Genomic DNA, 26,680 nt, shown 5'->3' with positions numbered 1-26,680 from the left:
TTTGAAACTTCTTGCCATGGGAAAACAATTAAACCTTTTGAATCTTTATGAAAAGGCAGAAGCAGCAGCAAAGTTTCCTTGATACTAATGCTGATTATCACAGTAAAGTTCCAGCGTTTCCTGGCTTTTTTAATTTTAAGAGTTCAGACTGTAGTCTTAATACTTTCCAAAGTAAGGGAACAATGACAAAAAGGGCGGGTTATCAGGTGAACTCCAAAGTGACTGGGGCAGCAAGGAAGTGCCATGCTTCTAAACACTTTTTTGCAGAATCCTGAAAGTTGTACACTTACTGTGGTTTTAGAAGTCACATTTTTAAACTTTGGAGACTTCTTATGTTCTGCTGGTCATTACAAAATTGTTTGCTTTAATGTGATAAGCTGTTTTTTCCAGTTCTTTAATTATGTCCTTCAACTTTCCACCCTGAAAAAAAAAGCTACTATATTCCAGTTTTATATAGGTGTTTAAGTCTCAAGTAACTTCTTGCTTCTTAGAGGAGCTAATGAGAGGGGAAAGTGGCAACACAAAGAGATAAGATCAAACTGCATCTGAGACCTTAACTGCTTCAGCACGTGTGATGCCTTGACTGAAAAAAAATTCTCATCAGCTTAGCTATAGCTGTTGATTTATCAGTGTAAAGCTAGATTTATGCTTTGATAGGATCTTCAGTTGTCAGCTAGGCTGCTCCAGAGCTACTATGAAAAATTATAACTACTGCCAGATGTCACTGTTTAAGACATACGTTGCTGTAACAGGGGAAAATGTATCTTCCGGCAAAGCATCAAATATGGGAGGAAAAGGATGAAACTACTTCACAAAATATACTTCTGAAAACAGGTAAAATGAAGCAAACTAGTTCATAAAATTATGGAAAGCTAATCAATCTGTTTTGTATTATTTGGTATGTATCTACTCTTATTTCAGATATAAAGAACAGCTCACTGACTGACCAATTTATAATGCTTATTTCCCCTCATACCAGTCTAATCACTCACAACACACAATACCATGTGAAGAGGTGTCACCAGATAAAAGTGATCGAACCTTAAAATTCCCTTATTTGGGAGGCACCCTGCATTGTGCAGCTTGCCCAAGACTAAATAGTCTGGCTCTACTCACAGTAGGCACAGTGAACTCCAAACCTCTGGCTCTGTAGCCAGGTACTTAAAACACTGAGCTATCCAGCTAGCTTAGATGGCCTAAGACAGGGGTCTCAAACATGCGGCCCAGGGGCCATTTGCAGCCCGCCAGATGATAGTTTGCAGCCCCTGCCTTGCCTGCCCCCCGAAGCACCCACGCGTCCTCTGCTGTCAAGAGTTTTAAAAAAGGCCTTGCCTCGCTCGCCGGCTCTCTCCCAAGACAGTGCCTCTTGCACCCTGCATCCGGAACTGCAGCCTGCAAGCCAGCCCGCCTGTCTGCCGGCTAAGGAAACTCCTGGGTGGCTTTCTCAGGCTCTTGCTCCAGTTGGCAGAAAATCTGATGCGGCCCAGCCTCACTCAGACTCTGCCTCCAGCGGCCCCCAGGTAAATTGAGTTTGAGACCCCTGGCCTAAGACATCTGAAATTGTTCTTTATACCTCCTGGCAAGTTACTCTGGACCTGCAGACTTAGTACTGTCTGCTAGATGGGGATGTACTTTACAGGCATAGAGACAGGTCCTCCCTTTGGGCTAGAACAACAATCCTGGATCACCTGGATTAGCCAGAGAGGAATGCTGTGGGAAACACTAGTTGATATGATCATTTATAATGTACAGCTCCTCAGGAAACTAGAGGCACAGATCATTCAGCTTGTAGAGACAACTTCCATCACAAAATAACCTTAATTTGATTCTGGCTAAAAATAAATATTTGGCTCTGCTCTGCCTTTGACTCCCTAACACAACACTGATTAGGTCAGATGTGCTGGAAAAACAGGTGTAGCGGGGTGGCAGAGATCTGTAGAAGGTGGACCTTGCCAAAAGGAAATTCATGAGGGTTGCAAGGGGTATAATCATGGTAACTGGGAGCATGTGGATACATCACACTGAGATATTCCATTCAAACAACACCCTCATTCAGTTATAACAGGGCACATATTTCAGGCTCAGGCTAGGATCAATGAATGAAGAGTAGAACAGAAACAGTAGAAGAAACAGATGGTTACGCCATCAATAGTTTAGCAGGGGGGAAGGCGGGGCTTCATCGCGGTGCTGCCAGCAGCTCCAGGGAATAGCTCCCAGGAAAAGCTGAACCACCCAGTCTGGAGTCCCTTTAGAAATGAGGGATTGAAGGAGAGACTAAGAGAGGTCTCCCTGAAGCAGTTGGTGAGCAACAGAAGGAGGAAGATTGGGCAGCAACCCGGTATTTCCCTCTGAAAATTCACCCAAGCACAGATCGGATGCGGGAGCCATCTTTGGCAGTGAGCTGTGACGAACACACACACAACCCCACTAAGCTGAAAAAGAAATCAGAGTGAAAATATTTGGCCGGAAGAAGGCAAGGAGCGGCGAGTTTTGCTTACCAACCTGCTTCTTTAAAAGCAAAACTGACTCTTAAACAGCAGGCTGGTTCAAGGCCGAAAGACAGTGAGATGGGGAAAAAAATTGTGTCTGGAAAAAAATCCCAGAGTGAAATACCACTGAACGGGATTTAAGAGAGTGAAATTTGCTGAATGCTGTTTAGCCTGGACTTTTCTCCCTAGATTGTGTGGGACTCCGATATAGAATCTTGTTAGGTTTTTGGAGAAGAAGGAATGAGTTTAGAAGCAAAAAAACAGACTGAGAATCATAACACTGAGATGACGTGGTTGACTGGACTGAGGAGACAGGAAAACCAGGACTGGAGTTTTTTTTTTTAACTTGAATCTTTGGATTAATGGAAAGAACATTAGATGGATTATAAGGATATCTATTGGCGAGATTGAAACCCTGTGACTGCTGTTTAGTCTGGATTTTTTTGGCTGGACTGTGTGGGACTCTGATAATAGAACTTTGTTAGGTTTCTGGAGAAAAAGGGATATTTTTTGCCACAGTGGTATTTTAAATTGTTGGGCTAAAAGTTGATTTATATAACATCTGTGTAAGGATGGGAGGAAGAACCTAGGGGAGGTTTATGATTGTGGGTTTGGTTAGTAGATAAAATAGTGAAAACTTCAGAGATATTTGAGGGTTGGCCACTTTGGTGAAGGATATAATATTATTTATACAGACCCTACTCATTGGAAAGATCAAAATGCCCCCCCCCCCAAAATTAAAATATCAAATGTTGGAGACTTTGTCTGCCCAATCTCAAAATTTGGGAATAGTGGCACAAAAATCAAACAATAAATGGCAGACTACCATGAAAAAGATAATAACAGCAGGATTTCAGCAAGTCAATGAATGTCTTAGCCAGATAGAAGATCAGATGAAAGAGAGGTCATCACATGTTAAACAACAGTTAAATGAAGCTGCACTAACTCCAGAACTGTTTTCATTATGATACCAGGTAACATAGATGGGATAAAGAGTTAACCAGTGATCTATTTAGCTACTACTGTACAGTCAGAAAATGTTATGTTAAAAATCACCCTTCTCTTCCAAAAATTGGAAGAAAAGAAAGGTTACTTACCTGTAACCATGGTTCTTCGAGTGGACCTCTGTGAATTCACACATATGGGTTTAGTCTGCGCCTGCGCTGACATTCTCGGAGCATTCTAGAGCTAAAAGTAACAATTTTATAGTGAGATCCCCCATGAGGCACAAGCTCCTCCCACCCAAGATTCCCCTCAGTTCCTGCAATTTGTCCGCCAGGCATGAGAGTTATACAACAATAAGATACCCGTGACGACAGAGGGGAGGATGGGTGGGTAGTGTGAATTCACAGAGGTCCACTCGAAGAACCATGGTTACAGGTAAGTAACCTTTCTTTCTTCTTCGTGGCCTCTGTGAATACACACATATGGGTGACTGGCAAGCTTACTTATTGGCAGGTGGGACGTCACGGTAGGAAGGATGGCATCACATTTCTGCCAATTCCAGTGGTATTGCATGTACCTACGTGTAGCCAGTATTGCTCTGCAAAGGTAGATGGCATGGATCATATTGGTGCACGGTAGATGTCGAGAGTTGATTCTACTCTGGATGCAGCCGAGGTAGACAGCACTCCGTGGAGCGAGGCTAAAGCTAATTAGACGGTGACTCGTCTGATCGCTGGCAAGCCATAGATACAGCCTGGACCGTCGATCTAGAGATGGATAGGAAGAAACTGGACTTTTGAAATGAAAAGAATGAAAGCATCAAAAGAGCCTGTCATCTGTTTAGAAGCTCTGGTAGTGTCCAGAGAAAATGCTGGTGAGCATCTTACATGAATATTGTGGAGCATGTGCTCTAAAGGAGATGATGGTGATCTGAAGAATGATGGTAAGATGAAGCATAGATAAACATGAAAATTAGTCAAATACGTCAGGAATGAGACATTAAAGTAGGAAGTCACTTTATCAGGAAAATTGAATAACAGGTGGATCGAATCACAATCCAGCTATTTCGTGTGTTCCCTTGGCAGATATGACAGCCACTAGGAAGGCTGTTCAAAGTAAGTAATTTGGCATTTGAAGAGAAAATGGGCTCAAATGGCGGGCACATGAGTGAATTTAGAAATCTGTAGACCTTTGAGGAACAATGCGTTTACATGGAGGACGGGTGGTACTGAGTCCTGTGAAAAGATGTTTGACCCTAGAGTGAGACAAAAGTCCTACCTACCAGAATAATCTGGTTAATGGGCAACAATAGCAGATATATAACATTTTAAAGCATAAACAGAAAGCCAAGTAGGCAACAGTTTCTAAGAAAGTTGGTAAGGTAGTTCTTTGTTTCAGTATATTTAATAAAGATTTATTTATTTACACATCGACATCGAGTTCATGGTTTTTGAGCTCGATCGAGCACTGATGCCAAAGTGGGAGTATTTCCCAGGTTGCCAAGTTCACGGATGTTAGGAGGTGATGAACCAGAGGGAACTGACATGTGTCTGTCTATATCGATCTGAGACAGGCAAACTAGGACCAAATACCTCAAGGAGGTATTTGGATCGCATTTGATTAGGAATGATGGTGATGGAAGATTCTTCGTAGAATGAAATGTATCGGAGGGAAGAGTTATGGCAAATTCCCTGTCCACTGCCATATGAATATGTCCCCGACAGTGTTTCCGTCCGCACCTGCACAGGAGCAATAAAACCTGTAGTCGGCGTACGGACCCCAGTGAATACATGAAGGTCGATACTTTCCAATGGTGATAGAACCGAACTTGTAGTTACTTGGATTAGGGATCCTCTAGTTGGTAAAAAAGAAAAGATACCACTATTGGAGTGGTACGAGGCTGAGTCTGGATTGCTTTAGCACTGAAGCCGTAGAGGTCATGAATTTGGGGAGATGATTGCTAGTTTTTTGTTTTTGTTTTTGTTTTTTTAGAAAAACATACGCTATAGTACCAGTACAGGTAGATGTCCATATCTCGCAGGGGAAGGTTATTATCAAACTGATGTCCTGTACCATCTGAAAGACCTTGCAAATGTTGAAAAATTGAATGGCAGTGAAACCTTAGGAATTACTGATTAGATAATAGTGTTGAGGCTGGAATCTGAAACTTACGGTAGAATACACATGAAAAGATTTCTGAGACCAAGGATGGGACGGATGCCTCCGTCCTTTCTATGTATATAATAGCACAGAAGTAGAAGCCATGCATAAGCCAGATGTAGGAACTTGGATTATGGCATGTTTGCCCAGGAGGCAGCGGTCTCTTCCTGGAGGATATAGACAAAAAGAGTGAGTCTAACGTTACTCAAAGGGGAACAAAGACAATTATATAACGTAACCTTGAGAGATGTGGTGACATTCTTGTATGAACCGAAATGTCTGGGAGGCTGAAACTCCAGATATGGTTGAAAGGACTATGGGTAGAACTGAAAGAGGGATGAAAGGGCTGTCGGCCCATATATAATTTAGCTGTTTTCCTATTCTGTGTAAATAATAATAATAATATTTCTAGTGTCACCAGTCTAAGACTGAAGAGACTGGTACCATGTAATGGAAGACATTAAATTCTGTCCTATGTGTCCTTGATGAGCCAGTGGATCGTGAGTAGGTGAGCCTTCTATAGATACTAAGGATGCGACAGTAGTTGAAGCCCTTTGCATGTCAAGCAGCAATCCTGTGTTGCTTTGCTAGAGTCGTGGTCTCAGAGCAAGAATTTCTAAGATCTGTTTTAATGGATTTCAAGAGAGGTAGAATTTGAAACCAAAATTGCTCCAGGTAGGCGCCTATTGTGACTGATAGTTGGCCACATGGAGCAGAAGTGAATGAAGGGAATAAGTCTCCCTGCCAAAGACATCAATGTTTTCGTATTCTTATTAGTAGGGTTCAGGGAAATAATTTCTCGTTTTGGATAAATTTGTTCTACGATGATAGAAACGGGACTGGAGTCATCCCATAATTTCTATATCATTTCCTCGTACCTTGTACCTGTGATACATTCTTCCTAGATCTTTAATAGGAAGTGGCTTGGTGCAAGCATCCTTTATTAGCTTCAGCATATTTAGTGTAAGTGCTCAGCTAAGTGATGGCTGGGTCTGGAAAAGGCGGTTCCTCCATTCCCAATAGACGGGATGCGGTGAACCGAGAAGTGAGCTGTGCGAATGAAAAGAAGCACACTGAAGGTGACAGAGGATGATAATGGATCGCATCATATTGGAGGGAGATTCGTTCAAGGAGTGAGATCCGAGCTTATGTCCAGAATTGGAAGATTCGAAGCCAGGACCGGTCGTGCTCGATTATAATGGGCCTTGACACGAGATGGATTGGAATTTGGAAAGCATCTTTTCCTGCCAAAGTGTTGTATGGTAGAGAAAAAGAACAAAAATCTTTTCCATGTTGAAGTTGATCCTAATGGATTCAACGTACATCGAAGATAGTGGCAAAGCTGGTAGCTATGATAGAAAGAAGTCAAATGGACTGACTGGTCAACATCAGAGAAGTAAAGAGCCCGCTCAGTTTGCAGTTCTATCAGCAGTTCTGCCGGTCAAGGCACTGCCTCCCCACATGTCTAGGGGTGGCGGCTGGTAACTTTGGGGTTGAGGCTTTTAACGTTCCCGGAATGCCATAGGCTGATGGGAACATCTGCAGGCTCTTGCAGATGTTACAGCACAATGAATGTGTCACCTTCTAGAGCCTGAGCAGGTTATCAAGAATAACAACCTTTTTCTGGCTAAAAAGCCATACACCAACAAATGGCAGGTCCTAACCTGTCAGTTGCTTAGACACTGGTTTTCAGGCGTATCGAGCAGCAGTGCGCTCGTGATGCACCTGCAACAGTGCCTCCCAGTGATGCGGAAGGCCTGAACTGTAAGCGTGCACATGAGCTACCTGCAGAGTGGGCAGAACCAAACTCCATAAGTGGTGATAAGCCCTCATGGCAGAGGAGTACGTGGCTACACGGCAACCAAAAACAAATAACAACGCCGACCAAAGAACTCATCTGTTGACAGTAAAGGAGTGCGACCATCTGCGACAACCGAGAGGGGTGTAGGAAGATTGGTTGGAAACTCTTCCACCCCCCAGCGACTCGTGTGAGTCTCAAATCTGAATGGGTTAACAGCAGGTTTGATCAAGGCTCCAAACATTATGATGCCGGAGCTGAGTTCGAGGGAGCACTACATCTGTAAAGCGCATGTGGAGGCATAAAGCACTCCATAGCCCATGGCTCAGAACGATGCCAGGTAGAGCGGGATGGTGATGGTGGCCGAGAGCTCATAGCTCCTATCCCAAACAAAAGGGACTGGTCCTACGCAACCTTGTCAGTGTGACAGGACCTACCTGAGGAAAATTATCCAGACTTACCAGACAGCAGCAGGGTTCTCGGGTGGACCCTTGTGAGTCCTTTCCTTATGAGCCTATGCTGGCACTGGCAGCTGAGACAGGGCCGCAGGCTACTTTGTGAGTGAGCCCATTGATAAAGAGGGCTGTTTTGTGCCAAATTAACAGCCACCAGCAGGTGCTACTCCAGGCAGGGCTAGTGGTGGGAGTTGCTGCAGCCCCCCTTTTAGAGGCAAACTAGGGCTGTCAAATGCTGCCAGAAAGCTTTTGCCTCGGCACCTGGCTTTGGAAATAGCAGCCACGTGAACAAGGCCTCTGATAAATCAAGCCCAATACACCAAACACCCAAAGGCATTACCCCAGACAGGCAAAGCACTGACATGCAGGGCTAGCTGCAGGAGCTGAAGGGGCCCATTGTATCCCCAAAGGAAAAACCCAAGCCTTACCATATGTTGCTGGCACATCTACAGCCTCGGTGTGCAGCTCCCTCCAGAAGTCGCAGCTACATGAGCAGGCGCACGAAGGAGGGTTGGTGTGCAGCACTCACACACAGAGGCGCTTCCCATGTCAGGAGGAATCACTGAGAGTCAGGGAAGGTGACCGGGGCAACAGGAGGCCCTTCTTCTCCTAGGGACAGGGCGACAGAGACCTAACTCCTGCAGGGTCCCTTGAACAAGCCCCTTGAAACAATCATCCATCACCAGTCTCTCTCATGGTTGCTCATAGAGAGGGTGTGGTGAGACATGCCTCCTTTTCACTCTCTTCTCCTCATGAGATAGAGAGACTTAAGCTCCAACTCAGGAACGTCAAATGCCCGCCCTCATGTAGGGCTAAAAAGGGCCACGGCCGGACTGGACGGTAGCGCAGTCACTAAATGGCCAGTTGGAGCAGAGAGGCAATCAGGAGATCCGAAGTCTGTGCAGGTAGAGCTGGCACGTCGTCTCCTCAGAGGCAAATTCGCTAGCCTCTGGCGAGGATTCCTCTGTTGATGTAGACTTCGATTTTAAGGACTCCTTGGCATTGTCGGGTCCCCTACTGCGGCCTGCACCTGTCTGGGTAAGATGTAGCTTACTCAGGCAGAAAATCATTAATGTGCCTGAGAGTCAAAATGAGTAGGCCGAAAAAGGCGGGAAAGGAGAAAGAAGGAAACAGTTGAAGTGTGTGTGGGGGCGAGGGGGGTAAGCCAAGTAGCTGGCAAGCAAAAAAGAAAACAACTCACGGGGGATCATAGATTAGATAATTGAGAAGGGAAAGAATCCAATTTAGAGGGAATTGATCAATAAGCTAAGGGGAAAAAGGCCTGTGGAAATAGCTCTATGACTCTGTAGAACTTTACAGCATGGCGGAAAAAAGGAACTGAGGGGAATCTTGGGTGGGAGGAGCTTGTGCCTCATGGGGGATCTCACTATAAAATTGTTACTTTTAGCTCTAGAATGCTCCGAGAATGTCAGCGCAGGCACAGACTAAACCCATATGTGTGTATTCACAGAGGCCACGAAGAAGAAGCAGAGTTACGGAAACAAGAGGAACTTATTGAGAAAATATGGGAAGCAGCAGAAATGGATATTCTTTCGGATGAGCTGAATGACTGCCCAATTCAAAAGGAAATTGAATGATGGGATTCATTATACAAATGGCTCTGGTTCCCAGATAGTGTTGGAGTAACATAGATTTAAACTAAAACATAACTGTAAGTTGATAGCTGGAGGGTAATCAAATTGTAAAAAAGCAGAAAGTTGATTTGTTGTTGTAATATGAATAGATTGGATGATTGCATACTTTGTGTTCTCCTATCCCCCTAACCCTTTTCCTTTCCTTCTACTTCCTTCTACCTTTTGTATTCCCTACCCTATTCTTAGTTGTTACAAATATATAAATATATATATAAAAGAAAAAATAGTTTAGCAGGGATTGGATAGTGTCCAATGTCCCTGCCTGTCTTTGTGTCAGTTTTGTGTATAGGACTGGATCCAATCTGGAAGACTGATCAGCAGGTAGACCTCTATTTCAGGCCAGGGATCTCTTAAGAGTGATTTTGGGATGAAGGATAGTAGGAGATTGGCCAGTTTGGGAGGGCTGGAATGATCTGGTCTTCATAACAGATAGCAGAGGTTCCACTCAGCGGTGTCATAACTCTATTCACTGCCATTCTATGGGCTATACGCTGATACAGATTTACTGTAATATAAAGTACAGTGGTGCCTCGCAGAACGAGCGCCCGGTAGAGCGATGAATTCGCTCTACGGTGACGCTTTTGCGATCGCTAATGCAATCGCAGAGCGATGCCCCCAATGGGCAAAGATCGCAGAGCGAAGGTCGGTAAGCGGTTCGCTTACCGACCTTCGCTTTGCGACCCGCTGATCAGCTGTTCCGCGGCTTCAAAATGGCCGCCGGAACAGCCGAAAGGGCCAGCCGCAGTGTTTTCGCGCCCTTGGTAAGCAAGGGGAGGACGCGAAAACGCTGCCGGAACAGCCGAAATGGCTGCGCGCAGCGTTTTCGCGCCCTCCCCTCGTTTACCAAGGGTGCGAAAACGCTGCGGCCGGCCATTTCGGCTGTTCCGGCGGCCATTTTGAAGCCGCGGAACAGCTGATCGCAGCCATTTTTGCGCCCTCGTTAAGCGAGGGGAGGGTGCGAAAATGGCTGCCAGCCATAGAAGGACATCGCTGTACAGTGAGTAAATCAGCCGATTGGAACGCATTAAACTAAGTTTAATGCATTCCAATGGCTTTTTTCTTTCCGTACAGCGATGTTTCACACAGCGAGGGTTAATCCGGAACGGATTAACCTCGCTGTGCGAGGCACCACTGTATTTTATTTCATTCCAATGAATCCACTATAAATACAAATATGTGATATCCTAAACCACTACTGTTTCTTCCCTGTGTCATAACAAGATATATGTATTAGAGTCTAATGGAATAACTGCTCTAACACTTTCTATTACTTTAAGCAAAATTTCATTAGAGGAATTCTGAATTCATGGACATATCCACCATATGTGCCTAATCTGGCCTTGTATGCTCCAGCATTAACCAACAGGAAACATTTTGAGATACATCTATTTTCAACTCAGTGGAGCTAACACTTTTTATGGATTATCTCTTTAATTCCTACAATAACCTTGCCATGTAGGACCAGCATTACTACTTCTTATTACAAACTGAGTGGATTGTGGATTAAACTGAGAGACAGCTGTTTACCTTGTGAGTCACTGGGCAGAGCATTGAACTTGGCCCTGGCAGCCCCAAGCCCATAATTATTTACCCTGTGAAATTTGCTCCATAATTATGCCAGTGATATAGGGGTGGCAATTAAAAGGTGTTTAAAGAAAACACACACAGTTTAATGAAAAAAAATAGCATTGGGCAATTTGAAGAGGGGTTTAGTTTCTTAAAGGGACGTGGTGCTGCGGGTTAAACTGCAGAAACCTCTGTGCTGCAAGGTCAGAGGACCAGCAGTCATAAGATCGAAGCCACATGACGGAGTGAGCTCCTGTCGCTTGTCCCAGCTCCTGCCAACCTAGCAGTTTGAAAGCATGCAAATGCAAGTAGATAAATAGGTACCACCTTGGTGGGAAGGTAATGGCATTCCATGCCTGGTCAAGCTGCCCACATGACCATGTAAACTGTCTTCAGACAAACACTGGCTCTATGGCTTGAAAACGGGGATGAGCAACGTGCCCTAGAGTTGGACATGACTGGACTAAATGTCAAGGGGAACCTTTACCTTAGTTTCTTAAACTGCAACCAAAACAGCTCGACTTACAGACTTTTTGAGTTACAGACTTCTCTGGCTGCAAAATTTAGGTTCGACTTGCAGCTGGAGAATCGACCTACAGACCGGGGGGAAAAATGAAAGAAAAATGGCCAGTTACGGATTAAACGGTTTTCAATGCATTGTAGGGCAATGGAGCCTCGACATACAGACTGTTCAACCTGCAGCCACTGTTTCAATACGGACTAATTCCGTAAGTCGAGGGTCCACTGTATTATATTTACACCTCATTTTTCCTCCACAAAGTTCAAGGCAGGAGACACAGTTCACCACTCCCATATTTGTTTCACCCTGCCACAACCCTATGAAGCAGAAGTTAGGCTAATAGACAATGATGTCTAAGGTCCCCTACTGAGCTTCATGGTCGAAAGAAAATTTGAACCCATGTCTTCTGAGTCTTAGCCCAATAGTCTAACAGCTACAACTTGGTATGCATGATGGTTGTTCCACTGAAAATTTATTTTACTCCAAATTTCCTCTTCAGTTCCATGACCCCTACACAGAGCTAAATGATAAAATGAAGTTAATGCTTTTCTTTCTTTCTTTAAGGGTTGGAATCATGCACTTGAAAGCAGACAGATGCCTTGATATCAAATGCAGGCATCAAAGCATCTTTTCGACACAGCTGAGGCATGTTAAAAGTGGTTCTTGGCTTTACTCCAGTGATTCCCAACACTGTCAAGCTCCTTTCAGAGAATCTCTCTGCCTTGTATGCAACTTGACAGTAAATACTGTTTCACATTTATTAATACACACCATGTTGTTTGCAGAACACAGTGGGGTCTCTACTTAAGAACGTCCCTACTTAAGAACAATTCCACTTAAGAACAGCTCCATTTGCTAAATTTTGCTTGTACTTGAGAACAAAAATCCAAGATAAGAACAGGAAAAAAAAACTTTCCTGCTCTTTTTTTAACCTTAGGTCATCTTAGGTTAAAAAAAAGTTCTCCCCCTAGTGGTAGAGTACGTATTAACCAGCTTTGCATTAGTTCCTATGGGAACTAATGCTTCAATGTACGAACGCACCTCTACATAACAAAAAAACAGCCACAACAGATTAACTGGTTTTCAGTCCATTGCTTCAAAATTAGCTTCGTCAGAAGTGCTTTTAACACTGTTCCCTGACCTAAGGGGAAAAAAAAGAAAAAAAATATCCCCCTCTAGTGGTAAAAGGCGGAATAGCAGCTTCCCATTAGTTTCTATGGACGGAAAAGAGCAGATACAGATTAAATGGTTTTCAATGCATTCCTATGGGAAATGCAGATTCTACATAAGAACTTTTTCACTTGAGAACCACCTTCCAATACGGATTAAGTTCTTAAGTAGAGACCCCACTGTAACATGTTCCAAAGCTCAACTATCCTCAATGCTCCTGATAAAAGTCTGTCAGATAATTGCACTGGTTCTCCACAGAAAATACATAAATATGTGTTTTCACCATGCCGGTGTCATACCCTTTTAGAATTCACTTCTCACTGTGCTATAGTCCCCACCATGAGAACTTGATATCCCAAACCACTTTTGCTTAATTTCCTCTCAAAAAAGGTTTGTGTTTTGATCTTCTGATAATGCAAATCCTGTCTACTAGAAACCTGCATAAAAAAGGTTAATCACATTCAGAAATGGTTTCCTTGCACTCTTCTCTCAATTTTGATTATTCTTCTCTCTCCACTCCATCCCATATGTTAATAATAGATTGTTCATGTCCATCTCTGAGTGAAAGACATTTAATTATTGGGCAGAGAAGGGAGAAATCAATAAAAGGAAGTATTTGGCAGAAAATGTATTTGCATTCTCAGCTTCAAATCAATAGCCAGGAAATTATAACTGTGGCGCCTACCCAGGTCATGAATAATAAGTGCCATCTGCATGGACCAGTGAGAGTGCTGGAGAGGCAGAGATATAAGATTCTCTGCAGGAGGAGGAGGAGTTTAGATTGGAGTTTTGAGGGTTTGAGAGTTGAGGAGATTGTAGTTTGGAAGTTTGGGATGGAAAGAGAGGTGGCGGTTGAGGGTGGATGAAGTGGAATGTTTGGTTAAGAGTTAAAGACACCTTCATCACCTGTATTAATAAACAACTTCTATTTGGTTCTATTTAAAATAACACATTGCCTGGAACTCTATTATTAATAATACATGATGTTGATGTAATCAACTGGTGGCAGCGACACAACACATAGCTTGTGCCCTTTGATTGGTGAAACAACCAAGGGACAGACCGGAATGTGACAAATTAGTGGCACAGCACTGGGATACGAGACAATCCAGTGAAAAATTGAATTGGCTTGAGTTGGAAGGTATTCCCAGCTAGGAAGGGTTAGGATCTGTGGCAAGAAGTGGTTACCTGTTACAGTCTTGTGGAAGACTTAGTTTCGGGGCTTCTGAACCCAGATCTGGAGAATCCTAAAATAGGGAAAATACCTAAACAGAAACAATTTACCTCAGGATTTAAAAGTCCAAGTGGCTAGCTCAAAACCCGAAGCTCTGAGGGTAAAGAGCAGTAGTGGATAGAGTAGAAGCCTAAGTCAGGATATATCTGAGGTGATAATAAAAGCTAAAAGTACAGAAAAGCTGAGCAGAAAGTTGTTCTTGTGTCTGAAGACAAGAATTACCCAGACAGGGAAATATTGTGGCATGGGTTGAGAGTAGCCGAGGCAAGCTGCTTGGAAAAACACAACCTAGTTATAAGAAAAGCCACTGGAAAAAAGGTCCTTTCAGCTCTTGTGGGGGAAAAGAACCAGTAATTTAATAAGGAATTGTATTGTTTATACAATTCGTCGTCGTTTAGTCGTGTCCGACTCTTCGTGACCCCATGGACCAGAGCACGCCAGGCCCTCCTATCTTCCACTGCCTCCCGGAGTTGTGTCAAATTCATGTTGGTATCTTTGATGACACTGTCCAGCCATCTCATCCTCGGTCGTCCCCTTCTCCTCTTGCCGTCACACTTTCCTAACATCAAGGTTTTTTCCAAGGAGTCTTTTCTTATGAGATGGCCAAAGTACTGGAGCCTCAGCTTCAGGATCTGTCCTTCCAGTGAGCACTCAGGGTTGATTTCCTGTAGAACTGATAGATTTGTTCTCCTTGCAGTCCAGGGGATTCTCAAGAGCCTCCTCCAGCACCACAATTCATAGGCATCAGTTCTTCGGTGGTCTGCTTTCTTTATGGTCCAGCTCTCACTTCCATACATCACTACAGGAAAAACCATAGCTTTGACTATTCGGACTTTTGTTGGCAATGTGATGTCTCTGCTTTTTAAGATGCTGTCAAGATTTGTCATCACTTTCCTCCCAAGAAGCAGGCGTCTTTTAATTTCGTGGCTGCTGTCTCCATCTGCAGTGATCATGGAGCCCAGGAAAATAAAATCTGTCACTGCCTCCATGTCTTCCCCTTCTATTTCCCAGGAGGTGATGGGACCAGTGGCCATGATCTTAGTTTTTTTTATGTTGAGTTTCAGACCGTGTTTTGCACTCTCCTCTTTCACTCTCATTACAAGGTTCTTTAATTCCTCTCACTTTCTGCCATCAGAGTGGCATCATGTGCATATCTGATGATACCACAAATATTTATACCAAATGAAGTAAAAGGTTGGTTATGGAGGAACAGTTTGACCCCCAGGGTGCTGAGGGAAATCGGAACCCTCAAATTCCAAGTGAAGAAAAAACTGAGGGCTCAGTAATAATCGCCTCACAGGGAGAAAATATCAAAAGTTCCCAAAATTTTGAAAAATGGAAGCTGGAATAAGAATACAAATTCAGGGAACTAGAAATTAAAGAAAGAGAAAGGGAAAGAGAATTTGAGCACAGAGAAGTTGAAAGTAAAAGGGAATTTGAGCAAAGAGAAAGAGAAATGCAGTTCCAGATTGAGATGAAGAAATTGGAATTAGCTGCTCAAAATAATAATTCCAGTGTGGTAAATCCCTCAAAAATCGACCTAAAGAAATTTCCCCAATATTGAAATGGAGATTGCCCTGAATCTTTCCTGATTTCTTTTGAGAAAGCATATTGGGACTTCGGGGTTAAAGATGATGAGAGGATGATAATTTTAAGGACACAGAGGAGTTTTATCTGAGATCTGTTCACAGATGCCTCTTGAAGAAGCTATAGATTTTGAGGCTTATAGAAAGATGGTGTATTCCAGATCTGGGATTAATTCAGAGCACCTCAGAAAGAAATCTAGATCCATTTCAAAGAAACTGTTACCGGCCAATTCTGAGTTCCAGCTTTCCGGCACGGAAATCAGGCAGAGACATGGCAGCTGAACTGAAGGTCCAATTTTATTCAAATAGCAAAGAAAGGACAGCTGGGACTTCTCTTAAAAGCAGAGAAGACCCCCAAAATATAGTGCACACATGTTTTATATGATACAGACAAAGAGTTCTAAAAGTACTGCAATTCTATTGGTTAATTGTACTGCAACTTTGGATCCAGTCCCTCATTGGATAATTAATGGTAACTAGCTACTCTATTGGTTAAAATGTAAGAAAATATATTATGCCCTATCTTTCCTTGACCTACGTTCATGCTGCTCCTAAAAGTTCATGATGTGCCTAAAAGTCTGGGGCATATAATATCTATTTCCCTTTATCTATTGCTATGTCTGTGTATTGCCTGGGCCTAGTTTCTCTGAGGCCTATGTTCTCTGCTAAGGGTTATCTGTACGTGTTTCAGGGTCAAATTCTCCCAAGGCCTGGTTTTCCTCAGAATGTACTGTCAGTTACTAATTCATTGATCAATCTTAAAATATAGTTTCAACCTTCCTAGGTAACAAAACCTGAGGAGTCTTTTGCTCAACTTGGGGCAAGGTTGACTAAGTTTCTTAATAGGTGGTTAGAGCAGGAACATATCACTTCCTTAGAAAAAAATGCTTCCTCCTCCTCCTCTTCCTCCTCTTTGTCCTGCTTCAGCCACCTCGGCTCTGGAGGCTGCCTGGGCTTGCCTTGAAAAGTTTGCTCCTCTGTCGTGGTGGGGGCAGCTGCTGCTGGGTGTGCCTTTTTTTGAGGGAGGGCCTTCAGAGGAAGGTTGCCAGACCTCCGTGTGTATGGGGGGGTGCGCGCGCACCTGGGGGGCGCACCATTCTGTTTAATTTCACAGGTATTGATGGGGGCTTTTCTCCTTTGGCAAGTCCATTCTGTGAGTTTTTTTTTTAATTTTATGTCATGCCCTCCCCCCCAGCTAGGCGGTCGCCTGCAGTCCCTCCCTTTTCCGCTTCTTCGACCTCCTGCTGCTGGTGGTGGTGGTAGTGAAGAAGGAGCCGGGGGGGGTCATGGCCGGCTACGAGTGCTCACACACCCCTCTTCCTCCTCCTCCTTCTTGGAGCCCCAGCCAGGCTAAGGAAACTCCTGGGCGGCTTCCTCAGGCTCTTGCTCCGCTTGCCGGAAAATCTGATGCGGCCCAGCCTCACCCAGACTCTGCCTCCAGCGGCTCCCCAGGTAAATTGAGTTTGAGACCCCTGCCTTAGCTGAAGCAGCATTACAACCCTGCATCTATATTCCATCCTTTTGCACAACAGGAGAAAGTCTGCAAGTGGAGAAGCTTAGAAGAGATTGCCAGAAAATTATACTACAGAACTGTTTCAACATGCATGTTTTTCACTTACGATATAAACTGACTCTTTTTTCTGTTTTTAGCTTTTAAATATTGCCCTTTTAATTATCTAAATCCAAGGAGCAACATCGCATTTTACCTGCCCTACTGTATGATTTAGCTCTGAGAGACAACAAAATTGCCTCCCCCCCATTATAAAACACAACTTGGAATGCTCACTGAAACCTGGGAGTCCTCCTAAACGTATGCCAAAGCAGTGCCACAGCAGCTTGATATACAACAGAAGGGCAGTACTACACCACATTCCTTGGGCTGGGCTACTAAGCAGCTCACCACATTGCACCTGAAAGAGCTTCTCTCTGAAAAACATGTTTATCATTTGAGAAACCCTCTTCACTGAACAAATATCCTGTCACAAGATTAAGATTAATTGATAGTTCATCATAAGCATATTGGTCTCCTGTGCGTTTGGTTGGCACAATGCTAACTCTTTCATCTTATGAGAACTCCAGGTGCACTCCTCAAGAACGCTGCCAAACAGAAAGAAGGGGAAAACATTTGCACTTGGGAGGGGTTTGAAAGGCGCAACTACAGTTCCTCCCATTCACATATCTTGTTCTGTGGCTGCTGGACAGTATCTACAGCACTTCCTCCAGCGAGTTTCATTGGATCAATTTTGAGCCTTCAATCAGCAGCGTGATGTGCTGACAGCAGAGGTGAAACATCTCTGCAGTTTAAGCTTTGTCTGCTTATTTCTGCAGAGCAAGCTGCTTGTTGAAACAGCACAGGAGCAGGCTGAGGCAGCTTTTCACAGATCAACTTGAATGTTTGTTTATGAAAATACCAGTAATATTCTCTAGTTACAGATTGTGAAGATTCTTCTTCAATTTGGCATTTTCAACCTATAAAGTGCAAGTTCCCTCCACGGCATCAAATTCCCCCCACATTTAATAAGAGGGCTAAATTAAAGCAGAGGGGTTGGGAGGGGGGAAAGGACATAATATTGTGGCACTTTCAAGACTAAGAGATTTATTTCAGGATACATTTTCATGGATTAAAAGGCACTTCAGACACAAGGTGCGCAAATGTTTTCACTCTCCCCTTTTAAAATTTCTCAGCCTGCTGAGACAAGACTAACACGACCTCTTCTTTGAAAATAAGAAACTTACTATTGTATGGCTCACCTGACATGAAAGCAATCTTCACAGAGATCTGTCACTTTTTCTTCTGGTGGATCTCTTATGTTGCACAAGGGGCGAGTGTTCAAGAAGTATAACTATTCCTGCCATGAAATCAGTGTGATTGGCGGTATCTGCCACCCAGATATTAATGATACAGAATCTTCATTAAGGGGAGGGGGGAATGCCAATTTGTCCTGACAGAATTTCCTTCTAACTAGTCAGGATGACTTGACCAAATGTCAGGAAATGTGGTTTGAAAATCAAAGCCTAGCTAGGGCAGCTTTTTTTCTAAAGGAGGGAAACAAAAGAACCATGGTAACAATGCAGGTCAAGGCCCAACAAGTAGCACTACAGATATGGAATTATTGTGATAAATAGATAAGAACTTCAAAAGCCCTAAAGTGACTGATGACATTGTGTGCACCAACAGCTCCACTGGTTTCTAGGACTGAGTATACCAGCATCTTGAGGTGGTGAAGGGTGTGTGTTGTGACTAAGGCTCTCAACTCGCCAGGACAAGAAACATCAGCCCAGGTAGAATTTTTAGAAAGCAAAGGCTTAGGACTGTTGCCAGGGCTTCAATTTTTTGGCCTTTTAAGGCTGTACTTTTACTGGTGCGCATGAAAGGATAGTAATGCACTTTAAAAAGTGCTGATAAGTCTAAAAGTTACCTTGAGCTTCAAAACACACTCTGTGCAACTGAGTTATGTTTACAGGCAGGAAAATGGAATCCAACTCAATGTGGAGCAAGAGATGAGTTGGAGGGAAGCAAGGTTATAGTTGATTCAAATACACAAAATTAATCATGTAATAATCCGCCTCAGTTCTTACATTAAAATAGGTCATTCTTTGTTTTAACAATAAATATGGAGTACAATTTTCATCCAACAATAAGGATTGCATATTTGGGTTCAGTAATCCAATTTTTTGATTTGTAGGCAGGAGAGTGCGTATCTATCATCCAAAACTGGGGTTGGAGAGGAACACCTATTATTTATGCACACACAATTATACAACAGAACAAGACAGGTGTGCATAAACTATGGCCTCAAGGCCAGAAGTAGCTAGTGAACCATTTTCCCTACAATTAGCTCCTAATCATTTAGATGGAGGCCAGGGTAAAACAAAAGCAGCATATCTTTGCGGGGGTTGGGGAGTGTGCCTATATGTACAGAAAGGGCTACCCTCTCTCCTAGCAGCTGTGACCCTTAAAATTCACAAGATCCACAGAAAACTGAATCACCTATCTTCTTAGGCCGGCCTTCAAGGGTTCTCCATTTTTTGGTCACACAAAAAAGTGAACAGCGTTATTTAGGCTCTACTTCAGACATACACATGTCTTGGGCTGGCACTTACTGAGTGCTGGCTTCAACAAGTAGGAACAAATTATTCATTCTTGGAATCAAGGCAATATTAATGTATTGGCAACTTTTTCCTCTCTTTCAGCTGAGTATAGTGAACACTAATGAGCACTGCAAAATGGAAGGGAGATAAAAATGGTCACATATGAACTAGTTTTCATCTTATGGTTCACAGGCTTTCACCATCTGATCATGAATACTGTACTCATAACTACCTCTTGCTGATATTGCACTAGGAGTTGGTAGTCTGTGTCATCATTTTGCAAAACAGATTCTGATTTCTTAGACATCTGATAAGTGATGCAAAAGTCTAAGCATCTCCCTCACCACTCTGTAGGAAAATCCACATGATCAACAAAATGTTCTATGAAATTTGGTAGGAAGGAGAAAGACACAGGAAGCTGCCCCATTTTATGCCAGATTGTCTAGTTCAATTTAGCTCTCAAGTTCTCATGCAAGAGTTTTTCCTATTATTAGCTGAAGTGTATTATATGAACACATAGACTGAAATCCATGCTTTTTTGTTGAGCTGCTGTGCCTGCTGCTTGCTTCTTGCTACAGTGTCTGGTGCCTAATATCTATGTTGTTGGGATCTGGAATGTGGCATATCTCTTGCCTTCCTATATTTATGCTTCTCTCACTTGTTTATATTTTCCTTCAACTGTAAACAACTGAAATTTCCTACAGTAGTAAATTTCAATTCTCTATATGTTTAATAAAGTTTCAACGGGAATCCCTACTGCTTTTGCTAAGATAAGACACTCGTAAAGAAATAACCTTTGTTTATACTCTGATTTGGTTCTTTGCCATACTCTAATACAAACTGGCTCCATAACATTTTACTTGAATATATGAGGAAAATGGCAGGAGTGTAAAGTGCTGATGAACAAGTTTGGTCAGATACTAATTTGCTCTATCTGCATTTTGGAACTGGAAGAGTTCCCACATCTAGGGATTGCTTTTTCAAAGTTACGGTTGCCCCAATGTTATGTTTTCATTTTCCTTATTTGTTTGTGTCCATGCTCAAGTGTTAGCTCACTATGAAAGAGATTTTTTTGTGAGGCAATGTTCACACTTGGCTGGAGAGCTAGCTGATTGTTTTACAGTGACTTTTATTATACAGCTGATATCCAATACAACCTGCTTCACTGTCTTCTGCAACCACAATGCAAACATTTAAAACTGCAACACGCCTCTGATTAACAAATCACCACCAGGGTTTCAAAATAACTTCAGCCTTCAGTAAGGTAAGAAGCACCAACAACAGACCACCATACATGAAAGTAAAACAAAGTATTTACTATCCTATCATAGCCCCCATGGACCACCCAATATCAGATATCAAGGGTGGGAAGGAAAATGGAGGGCTAGGTTAACTGCGCAATTGCCAGCAAAGGTTTTGATTGGGATTGACCTCTCTGAGTATGTGAAGAGAGTTTTAGTACTGACTCATACCCAAAAGGAAAATGAAAGGACAGCTGAGGAGAATGAAATTCCTGTAGAGATAATGACAGACAATAGTGACACAGCTGAAGTAATATAGCTTAGTAATCCCCAAAACAATACTTTTACTCTGGAACAAAAGGCAGATTCCACTCTGAAATGCTACTCTGAAGAAGTTATTGTAGGTCCATTGCCCACAGTTACCCTGAGGGGAGAGGACCCTACAGCTGAATCAGTACTAATGGAGAGACCAATAGAAAACTCCTTTAAAAGGGAACAAAGTACGGATCCCAAGTTGTATCAGTGTTTTAAGCCTAATGGTGAAAGGCAGTTAAACCCAGAGAGTCCAGATAGGGTCTTCCCAGAAAAAGACCATTTGGACAGGGAGGCCTTTGTGGATCCCAGTGAGGGAGGGGAGAATCACCACCAGCAGCTGGTAGTGCCTCTCAAAGATCCAATGGGGATAGAGCAGGGGCATGCTGGTACCCTTGTATCCCATATGGACAGGACAAATACTAACCAAAGATTAGTACAAAACTCTGACTGCCTTAAAAGAATTAAAAGAATTTGGCCAGAGGGGTGAAGGAGGTCAGAGGCCAGAGGAGGGCAGTGACAAAACTGACGCCAGGCTATGTCCTTTACCTGCCATTTCGAACTCAGTACAACGCAGTGGTTTGGATATAGGTAGACGGTTGCCCAGAGTTACCCTGAGGGGAAACGAATTCAGTCGTAACATAACTGAGGGTGCAGCACGTTATCCCAAAGGAGTTCCCCTGAATAATATTCAGGCTCAGAACATTGGAGATGCTCTGCTGAGGCAGTTGGGTAGCAGCAAGTTTACTTCTGAGCTCGTCAAGATTTTGGGAACCTATTCCCCTCACAAGATGATGCGAGTAACTTCCCAGGTGAATGAGGGAGATTACCTCAATATGTTAGAGGGAAAGACAAACCAGACAGGGGACCAGGGGAAAATAATCAAGCCCTTCTATGAGAAAGGAGACCTTGTCTTGATAGCATGGAAAGGGGCAAACAAGGAAAGAATCAAGTTACCTTGCGGGGAAAGAAGGTGTGAACTCAAATAACCATCAGAGGAGGACCAAGTCAGTACCTTAGTTTCCCCAGAAAACCAAAAAGGAGCTAGAGCCGTGCTTCAGAGGGTCAGGCAGGTTTTCTCCAACAAGCCTGGATTAGCCAGGGGTGTAGTGCACAGGTTTGACACTGGGGATGCACGCCCACAGTTGGTTACACCTTATAGAGGTCGAATCTATCTAGCCAAACTTTGGGGCTGGAATGCAAGGTTTGTCCAAAATAAGAGAAAGGAAAAGACCCTGCGAAAACATGCATGGCCATATTGGGAAGGCAGAGGGGTGACCTATCGAAAGATAAATAGGGTGAGACCCAGCCTAACCCAGCCAGGGGTGCTGAGAGAAAAAGGATGGAAAGTTAGGCTAGTTCTGGCTAGGCCTTGCTTAAAGGGCTTAACCAGGAGCAGCATGTTAGCAGCTCCAGATGGAGAGGTGAAACTCTGTAGAGCAGCTAAAATTACAAGGCGGAAAGAGAGATGGAAGACAGCACTGGAGGCAGACCGCTTGCGGAGAGGTCCCACGGGCCAGAGAGGCGTCACCATCGCGGAGAGGTCCAGATTCCAGACAGGAGCCACGCCGAGCCAGACAGATGACTGCAAGATCCTTCATCTGAGGTTGTTCCAGAGAGGGAAGCTACAGGTTGGTGAGGGACCCCAGCTGTTTACAAGTCATGAGTACCATAAAGGTGCAGAGGGAGATGGACTTCATCACATCACAAGGGGCACAGGAGGATAGGACATTTCCCTTATGAACAATACTACTCCACCATAACTACAGTTTTGGACTTTTGAAGAGGAAGAGAACCTGGTGGTGAGAGTAAACTCATGCGTCATGTTGGTCTGTGAACATTTAAAAATTGCGACAAAAGAGACTCAAAAATGTGGTAGCATAAGGCCAAAGGCTGAAGAAGGAAATGGACTTTGTTAATGTAGTGAAAGCAATAAAATGTTCATGTACACATTGTTGAATGTTATATGCTGTGTATTCAAAAGAAAAATGTATGTAAATATTAAAAGTGTTATGTGTGGTTGTTGGGTAAGCACCTGTATAGATAATTGAAGTGCTGAGGTATGTAATGGATCTAGCAACTGGATTGTAAAATTATGTATAACATGCAGGTAAGATGTTGAATTATTGTTTATGTACATGTTGTGGTAAGTCTGAGTGTATTGTTGGGATGATGTAATACTGTAAAGCTCCTCGTTCATGAGGGTAAAGCACTATAGCTTTTCCCCCTTGAAACAACTTAAGGGGGGAGGTATGTAGCGTTCAGCCCTGCCCTCACCTGTCCGTCACAGCTGAGCAGTGGAACAGCAGCCAATGAGGGGACGGAAGGTGGTGCTAAAGGGGGAGGAGCTGGGATATAAATGGGGGGGTGTGGAGTGTGTGAAGGAGATTTGAGTGATTTGAGATTTGTGAGAGGGTTTAGTGAGTCTATGGGCCTGTGAGCCAATATGTCAGTGAGAGTAGAGTTCTGTGTGTCAGTGTGCGTCAGTGAGTGAGAGATATTGATTATCAACTTGTGATTTACCTATTTTATTTTGTTAATCAAATAAACACATTTTTAGTTTAAAAGCAACACTTGTCTCCTTAAATAATTGATACTGAACTAAAGTATTGGTGGCAGCAACTGAGTGAAAGAGTGAGCACCTCCTGGAAGCCTGAGATAATAGACGTTTCAGTGCGCTTGCTACAACAATGTTCACACAATTCAACTATTTTTGCCAATTTAATAGAAAAACAAACTTTTTACAAACAAACATCAATTAAAATCAAAATTCTCACAAAATATAAGTATACAAATCCATTCTCCTTATCTTCCACAGCCAAATGTTTGATTCCACATATCATACATTTCCAAATCTTTAGAAGATACACTGGGACGAACAGTTTTCAAAGCACTGTCAAAATCTTGAAAGACAATACGCCGCACTTGATCGGGTGTGATGGTTGCAATGTCAACAGACTGAAGGCTGCGGATAGGGCCTAGAGAAGCTTCACGACAAAGCTGAGTCATGTCAGCCCCAGAAAATCCCTCTGATTTTTGAACAATGATATCTATTTCCTCTTCTGTTAAAGAACAGTGTTCCTTTGACATCAAACGAGACACTATCTGCCTCCTGGCAGAAGCATTAGGAAGTGGGATGTAGAGTCTCTTTACCAGTCTCCTTCGGGCAGCCTCATCGATCTCTTGTGGACGGTTAGTTGCTCCTACAACAAGTATGCGGTCTTCAGAAGAGGTAGTTGCTCCATCTAACTGGACTAAGAACTCTGTTTTTATTCTTCTGGAAGATTCATGTTCCCCATCACCACGCTGGGACAAAAGAGAATCAATTTCATCAATGAAAATCACCGCTGGTTGCTGGCATCGTGCTACAGCAAACAATGCACGGACCATCTTTTCTCCCTCACCTACCCACTTGGAGGTCAATGAAGAGGCACTGATACTAAAAAATGTGGCCCCAGATTGAGATGCAATACATTTGCCAATGAGTGTCTTCCCTGTACCAGGAGGGCCAAACAATAGAATTCCTTTTGGAGGGCCTCGTAATCCAGTAAAAATATCGGGTCTCAACATAGGCCATACTACTATCTCCTTGATAGTTGCTTTTGCAAACTCAACTCCGGCAATGTCATCCCAGTTTACTGGAGGTCCATGGTCTATGATTTCATGCATAACAAGTTCTATCATTTTTGCATCTATATTCTTCAACCGTTCATCTACTGGTTGAACTCGCTCAGTAGCTCCATTTCCAAAAGCTTTGCATGGCATTCCCGTATGTCCATTTCCATCTTGTTTTGGCACTGGAGATACAAACTTTGAAAATGGACCCCGAGGCCTTGCTGCTCCCAAAGACTTTTTTGTATAACCATAAGCTGGTAATGAGGTATGGTGGGGTTGATTTTGGTGTTTCTTTTGTTGGTCTACCCAGAACTGTTCTTTTGCAGATTTGAAACCAGAGACTTTGTTCTCACTGTTTTTCTTTCCACTCCATGAAAATGTCTTACCTTCACCAGGAATGGAATCAGAAGAAATATTACTGCATTCCTCACTGGACACAAAACATGTTTTCCTTTTTCCCAGGTTGCTCATTCCTTCGGGAAAGGCAGAGTGAGCAGGAAAGGCTGAACTTTGTCCAACAGGAGAATTATTTTTAAGCAGCAGACTAATATTAACTGCTGAGTCACCATTTCTAAATAATTGAGCGGCAAAAGGAGTATCAGATACATCACTTACAGGCACAGGTGACATTCCTGCTTTGGATGAGGAAAGATTACTGATTTGATGAAATGTCAAAGCTGGGGCTCTTTCAAGAGTATCTGCTACTGTATCTAGGCAATTTGATGAGCCAGCCCCAAACACAGATTCACCATTACCACTCGAGAGAACAATTTTAGGATGACTTGAAGAAACAGAGGCAATGACCTCCTTATCAATGGTTATGCTAGCTTGTGCCTTCAGAGGGTTCTCTAACTTTTTGCCAGCTTTCATCAACTCCTGCACACATTTCAATTCCATCACATTACTTGTTGTAAAAGCAGATTGCCATTTATCACTGTCATTTTGCTGGCATTTTGCCGAAGTCACAATGTTTTTAGCATAGTTATTCAATCCCGTTTCTACATTGTCAGAGTCAATAACTGCAGAATACTTCTCTGTATATTTTTTGAATAGGTTGGCAGCACAAATTTCGGGGATTTCAGAATTTGCCCAGGCATACTGAATGCGTAAAATCTGTGAACGACATGCATCTGCCTTCTCTTCCGGTGTGCTGGTGTCAGAGGTTACAGCAAAGTAATTCTTCTGCCATTCACTCAGGTGTATGCCATGAGGGATACTGGTCTGCATGATCTACAGAAAAATGTACAAAAATGTTGCAATCAGAAGGGGTACATGAAATGTTGAGAAAATTTATCATCAATAGCCCTTTCTTGCCTGTGAAGAAGGAAACACCCCTGAATGGTTAACTCCTATTGCATTAAGGGCAGACAGAGATCACATTTCTAAATTAAGACTGTTAAAAGACTCGATCCTGAGATTATTCTTCCTCTTCTGATATCACATAAAGAAAAACAAAGCAGAGAATAGCACTAAGAGCAAATGTAAGGAAAAATCCCTACAGAATGGCAGATATGGGACAGGATGATATTTAAAGGGCACAACCAACTAGGAGGGTTGAAATACTTTCATATTTCAACCACGTATAAGAATGGATCCTGATGCTAAGTTTTTGCCAGCATTCTAGTCTCTGTTTGCAGTGAAGGAGACATACATGTCTGAAAGGGAAATACCCCAGTGGCACTACTAAGGGGAAAGGACTAGCTGAAGAATTCTGTCAGAAGGCAAACACATTCATTATATGTCTAATAAACACAGAGCTGCCCAAGTTCTACTAGTACAGCAGTAAAGAGTTCTGCTAGTACAGCAGTAGCATGAAAAGTGGCATACACTAGTGGAGTTTGA

The 26,680-nt window shown here is 43.1% G+C and overlaps 1 protein-coding gene across 15 annotated transcripts in view; it reads right to left on the bottom strand.

The window, feature by feature from the left end:
- FIGNL1 (fidgetin like 1) overlaps nt 1-26,680 on the bottom strand; it is an 80,031-nt gene that overhangs the window by 33,379 nt on the left and 19,972 nt on the right. For 9 of the 15 annotated variants that reach the window (XM_073002561.2, XM_073002563.2, XM_020798397.3 and 6 more), the window contains one exon: nt 23,932-26,068. The exons of 4 other annotated variants lie outside the window; for them this stretch is intronic. In XM_073002561.2, coding sequence (XP_072858662.2) covers nt 24,029-26,068 — 2,040 coding nt within the window. In that variant the 3' untranslated portion in view covers nt 23,932-24,028. Of the gene's footprint in view, nt 1-11,555; nt 11,662-23,931; nt 26,069-26,680 lie in introns of those variants that run through there. 2 more of the 15 variants (XM_078377456.1, XM_078377458.1) reach the window with 1 other exon arrangement.

The sequence above is a fragment of the Pogona vitticeps genome, chromosome 6, assembly GCF_051106095.1.
Source record: "Pogona vitticeps strain Pit_001003342236 chromosome 6, PviZW2.1, whole genome shotgun sequence".
NCBI classification, from domain to species: Eukaryota; Metazoa; Chordata; class Lepidosauria; order Squamata; family Agamidae; genus Pogona; species Pogona vitticeps.
The sequence above is the reverse complement of the archived record's forward strand: the minus strand, read 5'-3'. Positions and strand labels throughout refer to the sequence as shown.